The sequence below is a fragment of the Podarcis bocagei genome (genome assembly GCF_964188305.1).
Source record: "Podarcis bocagei genome assembly, chromosome: 2".
NCBI classification, from domain to species: domain Eukaryota; kingdom Metazoa; phylum Chordata; class Lepidosauria; order Squamata; family Lacertidae; genus Podarcis; species Podarcis bocagei.
In genome coordinates this window covers 55,220,376-55,240,130 of record NC_138126.1, presented here as the reverse complement: position 1 = coordinate 55,240,130, position 19,755 = coordinate 55,220,376, and the positions used below count along the sequence as shown (strand labels likewise).

The 19,755-nt window shown below is 43.4% G+C and overlaps 1 protein-coding gene and 1 long non-coding RNA gene across 3 annotated transcripts in view; one reads left to right on the top strand and one right to left on the bottom strand.

Moving 5' to 3' along the window:
- LOC308577287 overlaps nt 1–19,755 on the bottom strand; it is a 397,406-nt gene that overhangs the window by 16,190 nt on the left and 361,461 nt on the right. The window lies entirely within an intron of this gene.
- The window catches only part of IARS1 (isoleucyl-tRNA synthetase 1), an 84,440-nt gene continuing 71,414 nt past the window's right edge, over nt 6,730–19,755 (top strand). Inside the window, exons 1-6 of one of the 2 annotated variants that reach the window (XM_081176112.1) lie at nt 6,730–6,866; nt 12,179–12,256; nt 15,462–15,587; nt 15,936–16,092; nt 16,792–16,911; nt 17,804–17,886. In XM_081176112.1, the coding sequence (XP_081032238.1) occupies nt 15,469–15,587; nt 15,936–16,092; nt 16,792–16,911; nt 17,804–17,886 (479 nt within the window). In that variant the 5' untranslated portion in view covers nt 6,730–6,866; nt 12,179–12,256; nt 15,462–15,468. Of the gene's footprint in view, nt 6,893–12,178; nt 12,257–15,461; nt 15,588–15,935; nt 16,093–16,791; nt 16,912–17,803; nt 17,887–19,755 lie in introns of both variants that reach the window. The other variant, XM_081176113.1, reaches the window with a different exon arrangement.

The window sequence follows — 19,755 nt, the reverse complement described above, 5'->3', positions numbered from 1 at the left end:
AATCTTGGAGCAAGCGGTTTGGAACTCAAATAAAAGGTTTATTTACACAAAACAAAAAACCCTGGTGAAGAATCACACATATCAGCAAACACGCCCCAAAAGAAAGGGAAAGGGGGGCAAACACACGAGTGAGTTGACTATTTATACAAACTCACATTCCTGGAAGCCCAACTACCTCCAGCTGCTCAGTGATTAGAGCGTCTTGATTAGAGCTTCTTAACCCTTTAATACCAACACCCCCTCTTGCTCGTAACACTGAGCTGTACCAACCTTAATTCAAACTTAAACCTGAACAGAAACATTTATGAGATTGCGGACTCAAAGCTTTTGTAAAACCGTCTGCGAGATTTTCTTGGCTTGGACAATACTTTAGTTCAATTAAACCTTGTTTTACACTTTGGCATACATTTTGATAACGGATATCCAAATGTTTTGTGTGTGCCTTGAATTGACCTGATTTAGCTAGTTTAATACAAGGTTGATTGTCTTCCCACACTCTGATAGGTAGGGAACATTCTCCAAACAATTCTTGTACCAGTTGTTTATAAAATTCCAGTTCTCTACATACATCTGATAATGCACTGAACTCAGATTCAGTTGAACTTAAAGCTATAAGTGATTGTTTTCTTGATCTCCAACCAATTAGTGCATTTCCAAATTTTATCGCCATTCCTGACACTGATTTTCTATCTGGTCCAGCATCAGCCCAACTGCTGTCAGCCCAACATTCAAGTTGTGTGCTGCCCTCTGCTGATAGTTTTAAGCGAAACCTTTTGGTAGTTTGGAGATACCTTAAAACTCTTTTTACTCCTTGCCAAGCATGCATTGATGGTTTTTCAGCTTGTCTACACAGCATGTTGACAGCATATGTTATATCAGGCCGAGTCCACTGTGCAATGTGGAGTAGACTGCCTATCGCTGACTGATAAACCCCGGGATTACAGAACTCTGTCTGTTGCTCAGTTTGAGCATCCTTTGTGTAACTTAACTCCATTGGGGTTTTAACACCTGCACAGTTGTCCATTTTAAACCTTTCCAGCAACTGCTGGATCTTAGCTTCTTGGCTGAGCCAATAGTTCCCATCTTCATCTTGCTGAATTTTAACTCCTAGATAAACAGATACATTGCCTAGTGATTTTATCTGAAACCTTTCTCCAAGCTTTGTGGCAAATTGTTGTGCAAGTTTATCGTCCTTTCCACTGTATAATAAATCGTCAACAAATATCAAGACTGCTTCTTGTTCACATCCCGAGCCTTTTAGATAAAGACACGCATCTGCTGCGCTCTTTCTGAACCCCATGCTCTCTAGAGCATCGTTTAAGCAGGAATTCCAATTACGGGCGGACTGTTTCAACCCATAAATGGATTTGTGTAAGCGCCAGACCTGGTTTGGCTTGTCTCCTTCAAAACCTGGTGGTGGCGTCATATAGACTTCCTCCTGTAAGTCTGCATTTAAATAAGCCACATTGACATCAAAATGAAACAGCTTATTTCCCTTCTTAGCTGAAGAGGCTAAAAGCATTCTTAATGACTCCGGTCTTGAAGTAGGGGCATAAATTTGAGAATAGTGAACTCCTTTGCGCTGTGAAAACCCTTTTGCAACTAGTCGGGCTTTATATTGCAACTCCTCAGTAGTTGTGGGCTTTAAACGATATACCCATCGACAACCTACAGCTTGTTGGCCTTTTGGAAGCTCTGTACTTGTAAACACACCGAGAGACTTCATTGAAGCCATCTCTTTTTCCATTGCTTCCTGCCACTTTGCGGCTTCTGAGCTTGGAAGCTGTTGTACCTCTACATAGCTATCTGGCTCACACTGTGCCATATTTACGTATACACTTGTCACCTTAAACCGCTCTGGCAGCTTGCCCTTTGTGGCACGTTTTGACCTGCGCAATTGCTCCTCTTGTGCCCCCTCTGACCGTTGGCTGTCAGAATCTGTCTCAGACTTTATGTCTGGACGTGCCTCTAGGGATAGAGACCTCCGTTTAGATACCTCCCTTGGGCTTGGTGTTGCAGGCGACCTGCTTCGCTTTTGCTGTCTGCTAGGCCTAATGACTGGCGATGTTGGAACACTTTTAGATTCTGGCTTTTCTACCTTAGGAGAAGAACCTTGTGCCTGGTCAGAATCTGCATCTGAACCATGTGCACCATCCCCTTCTGGCTCATCACCCTCTGGACTTTCTTTCTCAGCATAAATGCCTAAACCATCTCTCAAAATGTCAGGGTTAGCATGTAAGTGAGTCCATCCGGATTGCTCACAAAATTCAGCGCTCCTACTGAGGACCACTCTTGTAGTATCCCCATCTGGGTTCACGAACCTCCAAGATTTGGCATGTGGTTCGTACCCACAAAAGATGAGTTTCCTAGCCCTTGGACTTCCCTTTTTCCTTAACGCTTTTGGGATAAGTACATAGGCTTGAGATCCAAACACCCGAAAGTAATTAACTTTGGGCTTCTTCCCATATAAAGCAAAATATGGCGTAGTATCAATTACCGAATTATATACTCGGTTCAGAACATGAGTAGCCGTCTGCCAGGCTTCCGCCCAGTAACTTTGAGGAAGTTTAGCATCAAACAACATAGAGTTTGCCAACTCTTGCAGAACCCTGTTTTTACGTTCGGCCACGCCTCCCTCTTGGGGGGAATAAGGTGTAGACAGACGATGCTTAATTCCCTTTTTCTTAAAGAAATTCTGCAACACAGACCCGGTAAATTCTGACCCTCTGTCTGTCTGAAAAGCAAGAACTCTAGTACCGAATTCAAGTTCTACTGCATGAACCCAATTTTTAACTGTTTCTGCAGTATCTGCTTTTGTTTTGAGAGGAAAAAACCATGTAACCTTTGTTTTGTCATCTGAGAGACACAGTGCATACCTCGAACCTCCCATGCTAGCAACAGGCATTGGGCCACATAGGTCCATATGCACAAGTTGGAATACTTTGTCAGATTTCCTATTTGAACTGGGATAGCTGCATCTATGAACCTTCGCCCTTTTGCATGCAGTACAATCCAAATACTTAGTACATTTGTTCAATTTGCACCCTTCTGATAATTCAGGTTGTCTTTTAACATACTGAAAATTAATATGTCCCAAACGGCGATGCCATAAATGAACACAAGAATTATGGGTAGGCGAGTTCACACAACCAGCATGAACCTGTTCAACTTCATCTGGACTTGTCTCAAAATAATATAACCCATCTCTGCATTCCACCTGCAAAAGAGATACATTATTCTTTGAAATAGTGCAAACCCCATTTTCAAACACAGTTTTAAACCCATTTCTATCAAGTTCTGACACAGACAAAATACACCCCTTCATTCCCTTTAGCACGTAAGCATCAATTTCTGTTTGCAAACACTTCAAAAACACTGTGCCTACAGTCTCTAAGGAACGTTTAGTTGAATCTGCCATTGTCACAACTTTAAGGGTTTGCAAATGTCTGCAATTCTGCAAACGGACACTAGATGGCGCCACCAGGTGGTGAGATGCACCACTGTCGATCAACCAGCGTAGATTGCTGCCTTGGCCACGCCCTTGCATCAACGCCATTGCTGAAGCCATGTGCTGTGTGCTGTGGGAGTAGCCATGACCGCCTCCTCTTCTTCGACGTCCCCTGGAACTCCTTGTCTGGTAACTAGGGGCAACGGCCTTGGTGCTATCTTGACCAGGTTCACGTGTACAATTCCTGATTAAATGGGAAGAGGAACCACAGCGAAAACAGTGTCTAGCTGCGAAAGCATTTACTGTGTTCTCAAACTCAGCATCCCCACTCTTATGCACAGCATAACTCCCCTTTGAAGACAAACCTCTTTCTCTTTGCCTTTTATCCTGTTCATCAGCAAGTCGAGAAGAAATGTATTCAAGGGTTAATTCAGTTGAAGGCATAGCTTCCAAAGTTAAAGCTAGAGTCTCATAGCTTTTATCAAGAGAAGACAACAAAATGTATGACTGCTGCTCCATAGAGAAAGGACTGCCCAGCTGTCTTAGTTGATTAAATGCAGACACCATTTTGGCAATATGTTCTTTCACACACGCTCCCGGTTGGAGACGTAAATCAAACAAACATCTTGTAGCATGGATCTTGGCCCCCGCAGTGTTTCTGTAATTTAACCGCTGCAGAACCGTCCAGACCTCATGCGTGTTCTTTAACTCGGAAACATAAGGCATTTGCTCTGGTCCCACTGCCAAAACTAGTAGACCTTGGGCTTTCCTGTCACGTTTCTGTGAAGCTGCCGCTGCTGCTTTGTCTTCTGCAGACGCGTCTGCAGCTGCCTGTAAAGGCGGTGCTTCAGTACAACTCCACAGCTCTTTTGCTTGCAACCAAACCCTTACTCTAGCCTTCCAATCTTGCCAATTTTTCCCATTGAGTCGCGTAAAGGGGACAGTAAAACTTTTCTGGGACTCTGCCATCCTCCCTGGGGCTTAGGAACGATACTCACAGACCTGTAGACCGTCTCCCAGCTGCTGAGGTGGCTCCTCGAGGAATAAGGCGTCTTCCAGCGAGTACAAACTGCGCAGTGCCTCTTTAAAACTTTTCCTAGGCACGTTGCAGGACTCAAGCTGCTTTGAAGGCTTTCGTTGTCGGCAACCGCTTCTGTCTTCGCTCCAGTCCTTGCATAAATCACTCTTAACTGCACTCCTTATCTCCTTCTTGACGTACAAACAACCATAACCTGTCCCATTAAACTTTAATTAGTTTAATGCTTATCAAATGTCCAGTGCGCTTCCGATGCGACAACGTTCCATTACAGCAGAGCTTTTCGCACAGCGGCTCAAGAAGGGCTGGAGAGTCAGCATCTTTTCAATAAAGGAATCTTGGAGCAAGCGGTTTGGAACTCAAATAAAAGGTTTATTTACACAAAACAAAAAACCCTGGTGAAGAATCACACATATCAGCAAACACGCCCCAAAAGAAAGGGAAAGGGGGAAGGGGGCAAACACACGAGTGAGTTGACTAGTTATACAAACTCACATTCCTGGAAGCCTAACTACCTCCAGCTGCTCAGTGATTAGAGCGTCTTGATTAGAGCTTCTTAACCCTTTAATACCAACACTTTCTGTCATCAGCATATTGCCGACAATGTTCTCAAAATTCATGGGTAACCCTATTCAGTAGTTTCATGTAGATGTTGAACAGCACTGGAGATAAAATCAGACCCTGAGGAACGCTACAAGGAAGGCTCCATGGGGCCAAAGAGCACTCTCCAAGCATCACCCTCTGGAAACAACCATCCAAGTAGGACTGGAACCACCACAAAGTGGTGCCACACACCCACAACTCAGTTATATATAAGAAATTTTTATATAAGAAAGCATACCAAGTTATATATAAGAAAGTATACTTTCTTATAACTCACTTAACAACATGGCAAGAAATCATTTTGAAATCCAGAGATTTTAAATGGCAACAGAGGAGAAAGACTGCAATGCAAACTACTGACATTGCAATTGATCAGTTCTATATCACTTATGAGGGACGCGGGTGGCGCTGTGTGTTAAACTACAGAGCCTAGGGTTTGCTGATCAGAAGGTCGGCGGTTCGAATCCCCGCAATGGGGTGAGCTCCCGTTGCTCTGTCTCTGCTCCTGCCAACGTAGCAGTTAGAAAGCATGTCAAAGTGCAAGTAGATAAATAGGTACCGCTCTGGCGGGAAGGTGAACGGCGTTTCCGTGCGCTGCTCTGGTTCGCAGAAGCAGCTTAGTCATGCTGGCCACATGACCTGGAAGCTGTACACCGGCTCCCTTGGCCAATAAAGCGAGATGAGCGCCACCCGCAACCTCAGAGTCAGTCACGACTGGACCTAATGGTCAGGGGTCCCTTTACCTTTACTTATCACTTATGGACTGAATCAGCAGAGAGAATTTTCAAATCACACTTCGTATGTTGATTGGCTTACAAATGCCACAATTTCTTTTTTATTTAAAAAAAATTAATTTCTATATAGAAACAATCCATTACACACCCCAAGTAGGTTCACTTGTTATTAGTACTGTAATAACAAAACCTATGGGCGTAGCCAGGAGGATTTTTTTGGGGGGAGGCAGGCCTTTTGTTAGGGGAGGCAGAACCTCAGCTTCCTATGTATTTTATTTTTATTGATTTAGGGGGGCGGGCAGCTGCCCCCTTGCCCCCCCCACTTGACTACGTACATCAGTGTTGTAAAAATTTTATGAAACAATGTGTAGGTGCAGTCCTTTCGTAAACTCATCATTAGTATTATCAGTTTGCATTTTTCTGTTGTGAAGATGTCCTAGGATCTTCCAGTGAGGGGCGGTATACAAATTTGATAGATAGATAGATAGATAGATAGATAGATAGCAGTATTATTTGCAATATACATCCTCGCCATCCACGTCTTCCATAAAACAATCAGGGTTGACGACTGAGAGAGCCTCGCAGGGCGCTGCAGCTAGGAAAGCAGCCCCAGGCTGCACTGAGAGCCAGTCTAGTTCCTTCACAGACATTCAAGGTTCTTCTTTTAGGCGCTCCCCCCCCCCCCCAGAGTGAGCGCGGCGCGGCTTCGCTCCACTCGACCCCCGCCCGCCCTTCGCAGGCAGCGCAAGAGAACTCGCAAGCCAAGTAGGACGTGCGCGCCCGTCTACCCTTTCTTATCTCTACTCTTCAGCCGCTACGCGCCTCCCTTCCCCCGAAACCTCGGCCAGGATTTATGGTTGCCCGGAAACCCTCCGGCCCAATGGGAGGCCGCCTTATTTGCAGCCTGTGCACGGAGCGCCCTGAGAGGCTGTTGCTAGTGGGCGTGCCGCGCTTTGCTCTTGCCCCTCCTCCCTCTAAACTTCCTGTCATGCTTTCCTTCGGGTTGCATCATTTCTAGCCGGTTGGCTGCTGGGCCTACAGCCGGGTGAGTCCGTTGAGCTTGAAGGGCAGGTGCGTTGCGGGGGGGGGGGAGCGGGGGAGTGGTAGGGAAGAAGGGGGCTCATCCCTCGCACTTCCCGCCCCACCTGCCGCTGTTAGTGAGCCTGGCTCAGTGGCTCCCCGCCGCTCCCGGGGCTGACAGCTGTGGGTGTGATTCTGCCGAGGGCGGGGAGCGAGTGAGAGTTTCTAAAAAAGCCCCCGATATTTCCTGCCTCAGGAGACTCTGAGGATGGTGAGCCCAATCTTGGGTGGTCACTATTTAATCTCATGTTTTAAAGGGAGCAGCAAAAGAGGCCGATTCCCCATGTTAAAAGTACTGTAGTATCTCATCGCCAGCAATTTTGCCGAATAAACGCTGGTGTACTTTTAAGAAGCTTTCGTCTTCTTGCGTTCCTTACGTGGTTTAATTTTGCTTTTTCCTTAAAGAAATGTTATGTTCTTAAAGTTCTTGATATTAAGGTTCAAAATGGAGCTCTTGGGCTTAAGCTGATCCTTGGCCTAAGCATTCATTCATTCATTGATTGTGTGTGTGTGTGTGTGTAGGGGGGCTCCTCCCTTTCCCAGGTTTATGAAGTTTAAAATGAACTTAAGGATGACTAGAAATGCTTTGCTCTCATTTCCCCTCTCCCCACAGTAGCTTTCCCTTAAGGGTTGCTCTGCATAGTCTCCTAACAAGAAGATACTGATTAGGAGGAAAGAGATGGGTTCATATGTATGTATCTATGAGAGTGAAGTGTATGTGTAACAATTCACCTTTATGTAGTTCTTCAGAGTCTTCAAAGCCCATTTCATACACTATCTTAGTAATAATTATAGCAGTGCTATAAGAGAGAGTAATACAAATTTCATAGTTCAGGTGGAAGGAGAATGGGGCAGAGGGAGTGTTTTTTCAGATGCTTTTTAATGAACTCATACCATCTGTATGCGTAGAGTCTAGACTTAAACCTGCTCTTTTAGCAATTACTTCCAGTCAATGAAAGGCTTATCACCTCTGTTAATTAAATCCTAAAAGTATAGCTATCCAGTAAAAGTAGAAAGTATACTATAATCAAATGGTACTAGCAGTATGAAATACTTGGAAGCCTTACCTTTCCCGCCCTGACCTGGCCACAGTGATCCATGTGACGGTCATCTCCAGGCTTGACTACTGTAATTCGCTCTACGCGGGGCTGCCCTTGAACCTGTCCCAGAAACTCCAGCGGGTACAGAATGCTGCAGCGAGGCTCCTCACGGAGTCTCTGCCATGGGAGCATATTCACCCAGTGCTTTTCAAGCTGCACTGGCTCCCGGTGGAGTACAGGGTCAGATTTAAGATGCTGCTTTTGACCTTTAAAGCCCTTCACGGCCTAGGACCCTCGTACCTATGGGACCGCCTGTCCTGGTATGCCCCACGGAGAGCCTCAAGGTCCATAAATAACAACACCCTAGTGGTCCCAGGCCCTAAGGGAGTTAGATTGGCTTCAACCAGAGCCAGGGCCTTTTCAACTCTGGCTCCGGCCTGGTGGAACGCTCTGCCTCATGAGACCAGGGCCCTGCAGGATCTGATTTCTTTCCGCAGGGCCTGTAAGACAGAGTTGTTCCGCCTGGCCTTTGGCTTGGAGCCAATTTGATTCCCTCCCTCTCTTTCTTTTTTCTTTTCCTTCTCCTCCTGCGATGAGGCTACATTTTAATATTTTAATGTTCCATTATTTTAATGTTGTATTTTATTTTTGTTTTTAAGTTGTAATCATTCATCTTGTTTTTATTATTGCTTGTAAGCCGCTCTGAGCCTGGCCTTGGCTGGGGAGGGCGGGGTACAGTGGTGCCTCGCAAGACGAAATTAATTCGTTCCGCAAGTCTCTTCGTCTTGCGAGTTTTTCGTCTTGCGATGCACAGTTTCCCATAGGAATGTATTGAAAATCAATTAATGCGTTCCTAGGGAAACCGCCTTCAGACCAGGCTGGGTGGGGGACAAGGGCTTTTCTTCCCACCCCCAGCATTTTAAAAAACCCCGGGACAGCGGAGGACTTCTCCCCTGTCCGGGCGATCTTAAAATGCTGGCGGGCGGCATTTTAAAATCGCCCCGGGACAGCGGAGGACTTCTCCGCTGTCCGGGGCGATTTAAAAGCCCCTGGGAAGGCAGGCAGGGGGGACAAAGACTTTTGCCCCCCGCCAGCCTTCAGAAGAGGTCCTGGACCTCTTCTGAAGGCGGGCGGGGGGCGAAAGTCTTTGCTCCCCCCGCCTGCCTTCAAAAGCCCTCCGGGACAGGCAGGCAGGGGGGAGCAAAGACTTTCGCCCCCCGCCCGCCTTCAGAAGAGGTCCAGGACCTCTTCTGAAGGCGGGCGGGGGGCAAAAGTCTTTGCTCCCCCCCGCCTGCCTTCAAAAGCCCTCCGGGACAGCGGAGAAACGCGCTGTGTTTCTCCGCACTCCCGGGAAGGCAGGCAGGGGGGAACAAAGACTTTCGCCCCCCGCCCGCCTTCAGAAGGTGTTCCCTCCCCGCCGCCCGGCTTCGGAACAATGCTCCGAAGCCGGGCGGCGGGGGCAGGTGTTCCCGCCCCGCCGCCCGGCTTTGGAGCATCGTTCCGAAGCCCGGCGGCGGCGGGAGGAGGCGTTCCCGCCCCACCGCCCGGCTTCGGAGGAGGTCCGAGGACAGTGGGGAAGACGCGCTGCGCTTCCCCGCTGTCCCGGATATTTCGCTATGGGCTGTCGTCTTGCGAAGCAAGCCCATAGGGAAATTCGTCTTGCGAAGTGCCTCCAAAACGGAAAACCCTTTCGTCTAGCGGGTTTTCCGTCTTGCGAGGCGTTCGTCTTGCGAGGTACCACTGTATAAATAAAAAAATATTATTATTATTATTATTATTATTATTACATTTGTACCAAAGCAAAAATCTATTTTTGAGTATAGACACAAGCCTGACTTTATAGTAAATGAGCAAAACTACAGAGATTCATTATCCAGATAAGAACAGGGAGGCAACAGAATTAATAAGTAGTTCATGTCTTTGTTTTTGTCACCATTTTGTGAGACAACGCAGTGTGCCTCCAGAGGTGAAATCAAACCATTGGAGAATCGCAGCACCTGCTGTGACTGCAGAGACCAGTAACTTGTAACTGCTGCCTCCTGTGTTATTTCACAAGCCTGGGCAGTGTGTATGGAGGTCCCAAGCTGCTCAGACGACAAGACCCCCCTGCTTGGCCTCACTGATGTGGTCCAAAGGAAAGCAGAACAATACATTTGGTACCTGCTTGGCTGCAGGAGGTGCCAGAAGGAGGTGTACAAGACAGTATTCAATCATCTTAGGGACTCCACTCTGGATTTGTATAGTATTTACTCCTTAGTCTTTTTTTCTCCCCAAGATATCCCACAAGGCAGCGGAGGTATAGGGTCAGTGTGTTTACCTTCTCCTAGATGGGCTACCTTACCAGGTTGATGAGCCCCATCTGCCCCTCACTTCACTCTACAGCATGTGCAGAAATTACTTTCTTGGCTGTTGGACCCGTTATTTGCCTCATCCACTCAACCCACCAGAGCCTGTCTTCACATGCAGGGGAAGTTCATAACTCATTGAGGGTTTGAGACCCATCAGCTACCCTCACCTGGTTTAGCCAGCCCGTCAACGCTATTTCCTGGGATGTGGCTGCTGTCGCATGCTGACAGCTTCTGGGAGCCACAGGTGAGAGCTGAGTGCAGGGTGGGACTAATGGTTGACAAACTACCCCAGAAAGAGCATGCACAATGTGTCCTTCACCAGAGGTACTTTCCTCCCCTAACACCCCATACACCCCAGTTGATGTCTACTACTTAACTTACAGCCTTGAAAAGTTGTCCACACAACTGCCTACATCTGACTGATAATCTGTTTGTAACTTGTGTGATAATTGCCCTCATGAGGGCAGAGCTTCAGCCAGGGAGACAATATGTGCATCTTGTTGGATATCTGTCTTCTTTGTCTCCTGCATATGCTTTCAGGTATTTATTCCCTGGCAGTGTGGGTGTAACTTAGTAGAAAATTTGTCAATATTGAATTACAGTTGCATCACATTAATAGCCAGCCAGTATTTGTGTTAATCACCAACTCATCCCCTCCCCTTTCCTCCTCTGAATCCACTGCCTTGTATAGAGAATTTGATAGAGGGGTGAAGTCAGTCTTTTATTTTATGCTGAGATGGGGAACATGCAGAATCTGTGTCAGTGCCTTGCTGCATCTGCCTGTTCTAAAGTCCAGCAGAAATTGAGCGACCCCTTTCCCCAAGTTTCCAAGGACTTGGAAGAGTAGTATGGTTGGTCTCTTGTATCTATCATGGTGAAAGTCTCCTGTTCCTCTGAGTTCTTTGCTATATGCAGAGAAATCTGAGAGGAGGAGTCTTTTCATCTTGAAGTGAGCAGTGTGGGCTTACAGATGATTGAGATTTGTGGAGTCATGTTAGTGTGGATGGAATTATGTCCAGGACCACCATGGCTGTACCTTGGTATTTCTTCATAGACTCTTCAGCTTATTAAATTCCTTCTGTTTCTGCATCAGCATGAAAGTGGGTGGTGGTACCAATGCTGCATGATGGAATTACATCATGCTGCTATTTGAGTAGATAAAACAGCTGGCGTTCCTCACTGATTTGGCTTCTGCTGCACCCCCACTTGCGAGCATCTCCACATCTATAACCAGGCTCTAGTCCCAATTGCAAAACACTTCAAACTTCATCTTCATTCATCTGTTGCTTATTTTACAGCTATGTTGGCAGTACAGTGATCACATTTATCAATGCAATCTTGCTGGCAATTGAAATACTTCCACAAGATCGCTCATTAAAACAAATATGTTTTTGTGGAAATATGAGACATCCAAGAAGCTGTGCGTTGTTTGCACTGTTTCATATTTCACATTTTAGTGGAAAACCTAACAAGTTGTAGTTTGTTACTATTTGGTGATGGATAAATGCCAGGAGGTGTTCCTAAATGTGTGTGCTTGGAATAGCTGTGGCTGCAGTGGATATCCTGTGATGTAGGTCTGAGGCATAGTTTAGTATGCCAACCATTCATGAACATGTATGAAACCTTTTAAAGTTTGGGCAGGTGGATTTAAAGAACATAGTGTACAAATGTAATGTTTCAGTTTTCAGAGGTTAGCTGTTTTTGATGCCCATCTCCTGGGCTTTTGTCGTCCATCCATGTAGTATATATCTAGTATTTCTGACTAGGACTTTTGTCTCTACCTGCAGAAGTGTCCATAGGAATAGTTCCAGCTTTTGACAGATTTGTTGGGTGAATCCTGCCTACAACTTAGAAATTACACTCATTAATAACTTCTTTGTTTCCTGTAGGTTTGAAGGCTGCTGTCCTATTGATAAGATCCCTCATACCACATCCTTTCCCACTGGATGTTCTTCTCTTTAAAAGTAGTGAGTAACATAGCATTTTCAAAAAAATGTTGAATTGCTTTATTATATGCACGGATACATTACTGCAAAGTTCTGAGATGTGTATGTATATGCAGAGAGACTAAAAGAAATCTGACCTGATGGAACCTTCCCACTGACAAAGAAATTTATAAGGTTGTTAAAAAGGAGCCATTTGGAATGATCATGCTTTACTGCTAAAAGATTGCTTGAAGGTTAAAAAGTCCTTTTATATATCAAATGAAACACTTTGTGGCATCAATTATCTGTCAAAGGTGTGAAAGTGGTTTAAAGTGATGTGAATCCGTGCCTTGGCTTTAGTTCTTCATCCTCCCCCCACCCCCGAACCCTGTCCTGCTCATCGAAGAGTGCAGATCTTTAATAAGAATCGAACAATTAGAATCTTTTCTATGCACACATATCTGGGAATCAATTTATTTTTATTTGGTTGATAAATCATTTGCTTCTTTCTTTTCAATCTGAAGGCTTTCAGAATAACTTACAATTCTGAAAAAAGAGACAACGCATCCACTTTTGTTAATCAAGAAAATCTTTAATAAATATTATTTTTAAAAAATGAAAGACAAAGAATAACTTACAATTAAAACTTAACATCAGTAATAACATTAAGATAGATGGATCATTTTTTAAAAAACAAAGCTCCAATGAAATTCATCTTAACAGATCTAAAACAATTTCCACTGAAAGGCCCAGGCAAATAAAAAAATTCTTTACTGAGCAATGGAATTACATTATGGTTGGTGTCAGGCAAGCCTACTTGGGGAGCATTCTGCAGCTGGGTTGCTACAGTAACCACCAACCATCTTCACTCATGACATCTGAGGAACTCTGAGAAGGGCCACTGTGGAGGTTGTTAGAACATGCTCAGATTAATGCAGGAGCCAGTGGGATTTCCTTTTGAGGAATTCTGCACAGGGCTATGCTTTAAAAGGTAGCATGCTGTGGTATGCTTAAATATGTGCCCTGTGGTTGCTGGACACTGTTATCTCCATACAGTGCTTCAGTTAGTAGAAGAGGGCAAAAAATAATACTCTGACTTACGCATGGAGTCTGATACTTAGCAGCCTCCATAGCCCTGTCATTGTTACATTGTATAGGTATTGTAAGCAGAATCCTTTCTAGCTTTATGAATGTTGAATACTGTATATAGAATTGCCTACCGGGAGGGTGGATAAAAATAAATGATGTTTTAAAAAAATAATATCGGATTTTTTACATTTTAAATTGAATTTTTTTGATTTAAATTGGATTTTTAAAATAAAATGCTTTTGGAGGAAAAATCTTTCTAAAGATAGTTTTCTATTTAAGTTACAATGTAGTCCAAAGGCTATTAATCAGGAAATAAGGATTTGTTTTAAGTTTTTCACGTGTGTTGAAACTCAGTCTAAGGTTTTTTTGTTTTTGTTTTTTTAAATGACCATTTAACCACATCGGTTAACAAACATGGATACATATGCTATAATGTTACTGTTTTAGTTAAATAAATTGTTTAAATTGTTATTAAGGAAATGATTATATTTCTCCTTCTAATAAAGTTCAGCAGAAAAGTTGTCCAAATATAAATGGTTAACTTATTAAACCTCATAATAATTTCATAATTATCTGTTTATGTATTTCTAATAGTATAACCAAATCAGTAATTTTTGATATACAGTAACAGTAAAAACTACTCTGAAAATTTATTTTTTCAAAAATGAAACCTTCATCTGGTTGTAAATATTAAGATTATACCAGCCAGAATGAGTCTTTCTGTAAAAAAATGATTTAAATCAAGTCTTACTGACTAGTGATTTAAATCGTGATTTAAATTGATTTGATTTAATTCAAATCCACCCTGTCTACTGCAATATTTAATTTATTTTAAAAGGACAAATTCTAACCTGATCCAGTAAGCAGCACAGGGACATTGAGGGACAAATCAAACAACTGCAACAGATGGGCAGTAGATGGGGGCATATAGAGAGTTGCATTTAAATCTATGCCTTGATTGTTCACTATCCACATCATGTGTGCACCTGCAAAGCTAGGATGACCTCTACTTTTTATTCTTTAAAGCCTGGTAAATTCCTTTGCTCATTAGACTTTTGTCAGATGCTGTTACATCCTTCACATTTTATGAGGTTGTAATCTAAGTTTCCTTACTAAGGAATAAGTGAGTATAGTGAACACTGATTGAGTGAACATTGAACACAGTGTTTGTGTTAACTGTTCTGTTAGTGCAAACATTTCTGCTTGCCAGGTGGAACAGCCTCTCATCTCTTTCCCCCATGCGCTGTTCTGCAGGTTATTCTGACCGTTCACTGTGGATCTGCTGGAAATTTAAGAGTTGCTGGGGGGAGCCCCATTGTGCTAGTGGGAGTCCTTATGCTACCTTCCAGTAGAGCACTGGATTAGTTGAATCTGGCTCAGTTGCTGCATTCATTGCTGTGGTTTCATGCTATGTGCACAAGCAGGGAGAAGCCCATGTTTCTTCTCCCTGCTCCTTCTGGGAGGGACGAAGGAAGACTTCAGTAGAGTTTAGTTTCACTTTCCATGAAACTTGGCTAACTTTTGTACAAACCAGATTTTGTGGTTTATAAAGCTGGCTGGTTGAACCAGAGGTTGCTTGATCTCTGGCTCATATATCACAAGAAACCAGGTTTCTTCAGGGGAAACTCAGCTGCAGCTTTAGTCTTGGCCCTGTAGGAGAAGCAGGTGTTTAAGCCCAAGCAAGACTCATGACTTCTTGTTCATGTACATAGAGCATGTAGCATTATGTGCCCACTGAATCAGTGGGACTTATTTCTGCTTAAGCACTCATAGGATTGCCCTGCAAATAGCTCTTGGAGTCCGACAAATGTGGTACAAGTAGAGAAAACTACTTTTAAATGGCCTTTTGAATTCTTATCAAGGTACAGGCAACTCCCTGTTTGTTCAGAGCTTGCTTTCTGGATCAATGTGTGTGTGAGTGGTCGCACATAAGCCTATTCCGCTCCCACCCTGGGATCAAAAGCAGCAGGTGCGTCAGCGGTCACACGGGCCTTGGTCATGCGCAAAATGGTCATTCCCTGGATGTGCTGGAATGTAGCATTCCAATCCTGACTTCTCAACGAAGTTGCTCTATGAAATGATACATAGGCATTGCTGTGTCACATGGTCTCTGGGAGAAAATTGGTCTTAGCTTTGTGTATTACCTTGTTTCATGTAGGAAAATCATGGTTCAGCAAGTTGCAGAAAACATAAACTTTCCACAGGAGGAAGAGAAAATATTGCAGCTTTGGGGCAAGCTTAATTGCTTTCAAGAATGCCTAAAACAGTCAAAAAATAGACCAAGGTAAGATATATTTTCCAAGTTTGCTCTTCAATGTTCCTGCAAATGGGCAACAAGTGGTTTTTGTTTTGTTTTGAAGTGAATCAAACTTTGGAGAAAGATCTATGTTAGTGCAGGGCAATAGCTGACTGATCATTTGACTTATGTAATCCTAAGAGTAAAAATATGCATACTTGTATAAAACATGGCATTTTGAAAACTTCTGTAAATGATCTAGTTCACTGCTCACTTGACTTATGAAGTGTTATAACTTGAGAACTATAGAAGATAAAGCTGTTTATTCTTTTTCCTGTGTAAGAGAGATTTTTGTTTCTTAATGTGTCTGGTTTATTTTCTTTTTTTTAAATATAGGTTTACATTTTATGATGGACCTCCATTTGCCACAGGACTTCCTCATTATGGACACATACTTGCAGGAACCATTAAAGACATAGTAACTAGATTTGCTCATCAGAGTGGATTTCATGTGGACAGAAGATTTGGTTGGGATTGCCATGGTTTGCCAGTGGTATGTGGAATGTTTTCTCTTGTGTCTTCCCTAGATATAGTTGTTAGTACTTCATTCCTAGCCTTTTGCTGTCCTGATGGTTTTTTGTTGCTTTTTACATTCACAAAGGCTCATTTTTTCCTTTGATATTGTTTTAGTCATAAATAGAATTCAGAGACATGATTTTGATAATTGTTTTATTTGTTGGAAATAATAAAAATTCTCATTTTCTTTTTTTATGAGCATATTTTTTGAATTCCTTTATGAATAGTCTTCCTAACTTCTTAAATATGTCCTTTTCATTGATCAGGATTTCAGAGTGTTATCCTGGGATCATGTGTAAACCATGGAGTTTATTTTAAAGTAGTAATTTTAAAATATCAGGTTCATGTTTAGCAAATTTGAGCACTGGTAAGCGACTAATGCATAAGATGTAAAAAGTAAATTACAATGCCAGGGCACAGCTGGTTTTTATTGCAACTTGCAATTCATCATCATGGTCTTTTGGGTTGTAAAATCAAATATTGCTGACTTTGAAGCTATTCCTGCTGTGTGAGACTTCTGCACTCAGAGGAGTTTTGCCTTATTGTTTGGCACAAAGCTATAGGCCAAGTACCACAGGTCCTCTTGGTTGACGGGCTTCAAAAAGTTCTCTGTTATAGTTAAAAAAGCTACCGTAATACCAATGCAACATATTCTGAGCACCATAATGCATTTCAGGAGTATGAAATTGATAAAACACTGGGCATCAAAGGACCAGAAGATGTTGCAAAAATGGGAATTGCAGAATACAACAAAAGTTGCAGAGGAATTGTGATGAGGTACTCTCAAGAATGGAAAGTAAGTGCAATATAGATATAAGTGCAATATAGATATATAGATATAGACGCGGGTGGCGCTGTGGGTTAAACCCCAGAGCCTAGGACTTGCCGATCAGAAGGACGTCGGTTCAAATCCCCATGACGGGGTGAGCTCCCGTTGCTCGCTCCCTGCTCCTGCCAACCTAGCAGTTTGAAAGCACCTCAAAGTGCAAGTAGATAAATAGGTACCGCTCCGGCGGGAAGGTAAACTGCATTTCTGTGTGCTGCTCTGGTTCTCCAGAAGCGGCTTAGTCATGCTGGCCACATGACCCGGAAGCTGTACACCGGCTCCCATGGCCAATAAAGCGAGATGAGCGCCGCAACCCCAGAGTCGGTCACGACTGGACCTAATGGTCAGGGGTCCCTTTACCTTACTCCCAAGAATGGAAAGTAAGTGCAATATAGATATATGTTTACCCTCTTTCTCCAGAGCAATGCTTCCAAAACATCAACCATGTTGGTATGCAAGTCCCCTTTCTTCCCCTTCATTCTGTATGCATGTACTTATTGACTGGGATTTGAAAAACTAGGTATGGCTAAGAGTTGAACTGTAGTCTATCTCTCAATATTATATCACAAATTACATTTAAAATTCTGTTTTGTTTCCAAAGTGGGCCATGTGATTTGGTGGGATGCTGTTCAGAAAACACAAATGTGAAGCCCTATTGGGCACACAGAACCTAATTGCATGCTGTTAAAAAGAGATCTGCCAATCTTTCTTGATGGACATTCTTGTTTAAAATCTGTTTCTTGAGGAAGGTGTATATCTCTTAGCAATCAAAGAAGTAAAGGGTAGTGGTCATGAACTATAACCATGAATAATTACAGGGTTCACTAAGCTGTTACAGAGTCACAATTTAATGTATTTGCAGATCAGTGTTACAAGGCTTGGACGGTGGATTGACTTTGACAATGACTATAAAACTTTGTATCCAGAGTTCATGGAGACTGTGTGGTAAGTTTACTTTGGTTTTCTCACTGTTCACCATAAGCCTTACCTCCCCTTCCACAGACTATCTTTCCTGACAGGCTTTTTGCCAGTTGATTCTGGAGGGCAACCAAAATGGTCAAAGGCCTGGAAACGATGCCTTATGAGGAACGGCTAAGGGAGCTGGGCATGTTTAGCCTGGAGAAGAGGAGGTTAAGGGGTGATATGATAGCCATGTTCAAATATATAAAAGGATGTCATATAGAGGAGGGAGAAAGGTTGTTTTCTGCTGCTCCAGAGAAGCGGACACGGAGCAATGGATCCAAACTACAAGAAAGAAGATTCCACCTAAACATTAGGAAGAACTTCCTGACAGTAAGAGCTGTTCGACAGTGGAATTTGCTGCCAAGGAGTGTGGTGTAGTCTCCTTCTTTGGAGGTCTTTAAGCAGAGGCTTGACAACCATATGTCAGGAGTGCTCTGATGGTGTTTCCTGCTTGGCAGGGGGTTGGACTCGATGGCCCTTGTGGTCTATTCCAACTCTATGATTCTATGATTCTATGATTCAAATATTTGAGACTCATGGCACCATGGAACTGGGTTTATTATAATTAATGGCAGTCTGTAATATTTTTTAATGGCTTGTGGTTTTTTTTTTACTGTTATGGAGGTCTTTTTAAAGAACTTGTAAGCTGACTTGGGCACTTCTGAAATAGAAAGGCAGAAAGTATGTGTAGGTTTCACGCTGTATGGTTACTGAAATCTTGTTTTTTGTTGAGATTGTCCTGGGCACTAGGAAACCAATTATGCTGCAGGTCAGGTGCTGTGATTTTGCTGTTCCTATGAAAAGACTGTGCCCTGCTGTGCTGCACCAGGTGAATGAAGCACTGTCATCTGATATTGTGTAGCCTTTTGGAGGTGCTGAGAAATGTAATGCTACATGAGATTCTGCTTATTAGAGGCTGAACAATAGAGCAGTATAAAAACGGTCCTGATGCAGCAAAACATCTTTATGTGGTCTCTGTCACTGCTGGATAATGAGAACAGTGTGAAAGTGAAGTAGAAAGATGTCTGAATTTGAGTGTCAGCTTTCAATATCTGAACTTTTTATGTGTTTCAGGCAGTGTGTTAAATTCCTTTATGACTTGTACTAGGATACTGTTGCAATTGACCTTGAATTTTTCCTCTGTGAGCCCAGCAGTGTGTAAGCATTATCTCTTCCAAAGTCTCAATCTAGTTCAGAGTTTTGCTTCCAATTATGACCAGTAGGTTGATGCTGGGAGGCTTAGAAACAAGCAGAGCTTGAAGGCGGCAACCTTTACCTGTTTGTGGTCTGCAGCATCAGATCTTTGGAAGCACACTGCCTCTGAACTTAGAGGTTGCATTTTACTGTGACGGCTAATAGTTCTGAACTTGTGCTTTGGTGGAAGAACTTCCTCCTCTGCCCCTCCTCTGCATCTTCACCCTCCATGCACCTCTGTTCTGCACACTTTATTTTCATATTAAATATGTCCATCTATCTCTGTTCTCCATGCACACCCCGCCCGTTGTTAGATGCTTGAGTACCACCAGGGAAGAAAGTGGCTAGACATAGGTATATAATAATAATTGTATTCTCAGTTGGAAGTTCCCCTTTAAGCTACCCCACACAGCTACTTTGCAATTTCATCTTGAAATGAAAGGTGGTATAGGTTCTTTTAATAATAATAAATAACCTGATCCATATTTGCTCCCTACGCTTGGCGGGGACTGGCAGGGCTCCATAGAGCATGTAGTGGAAGCAGGGGACCAGGGGACTGACCCAGGAGAGGGGACCAGCAGTTTATGGGGTTTGATGCCACTCGCAAGGCAGAAGCCAGGGCAGGGGGAGGAGGGAGAGTCAGTCTGAGATGGAGGA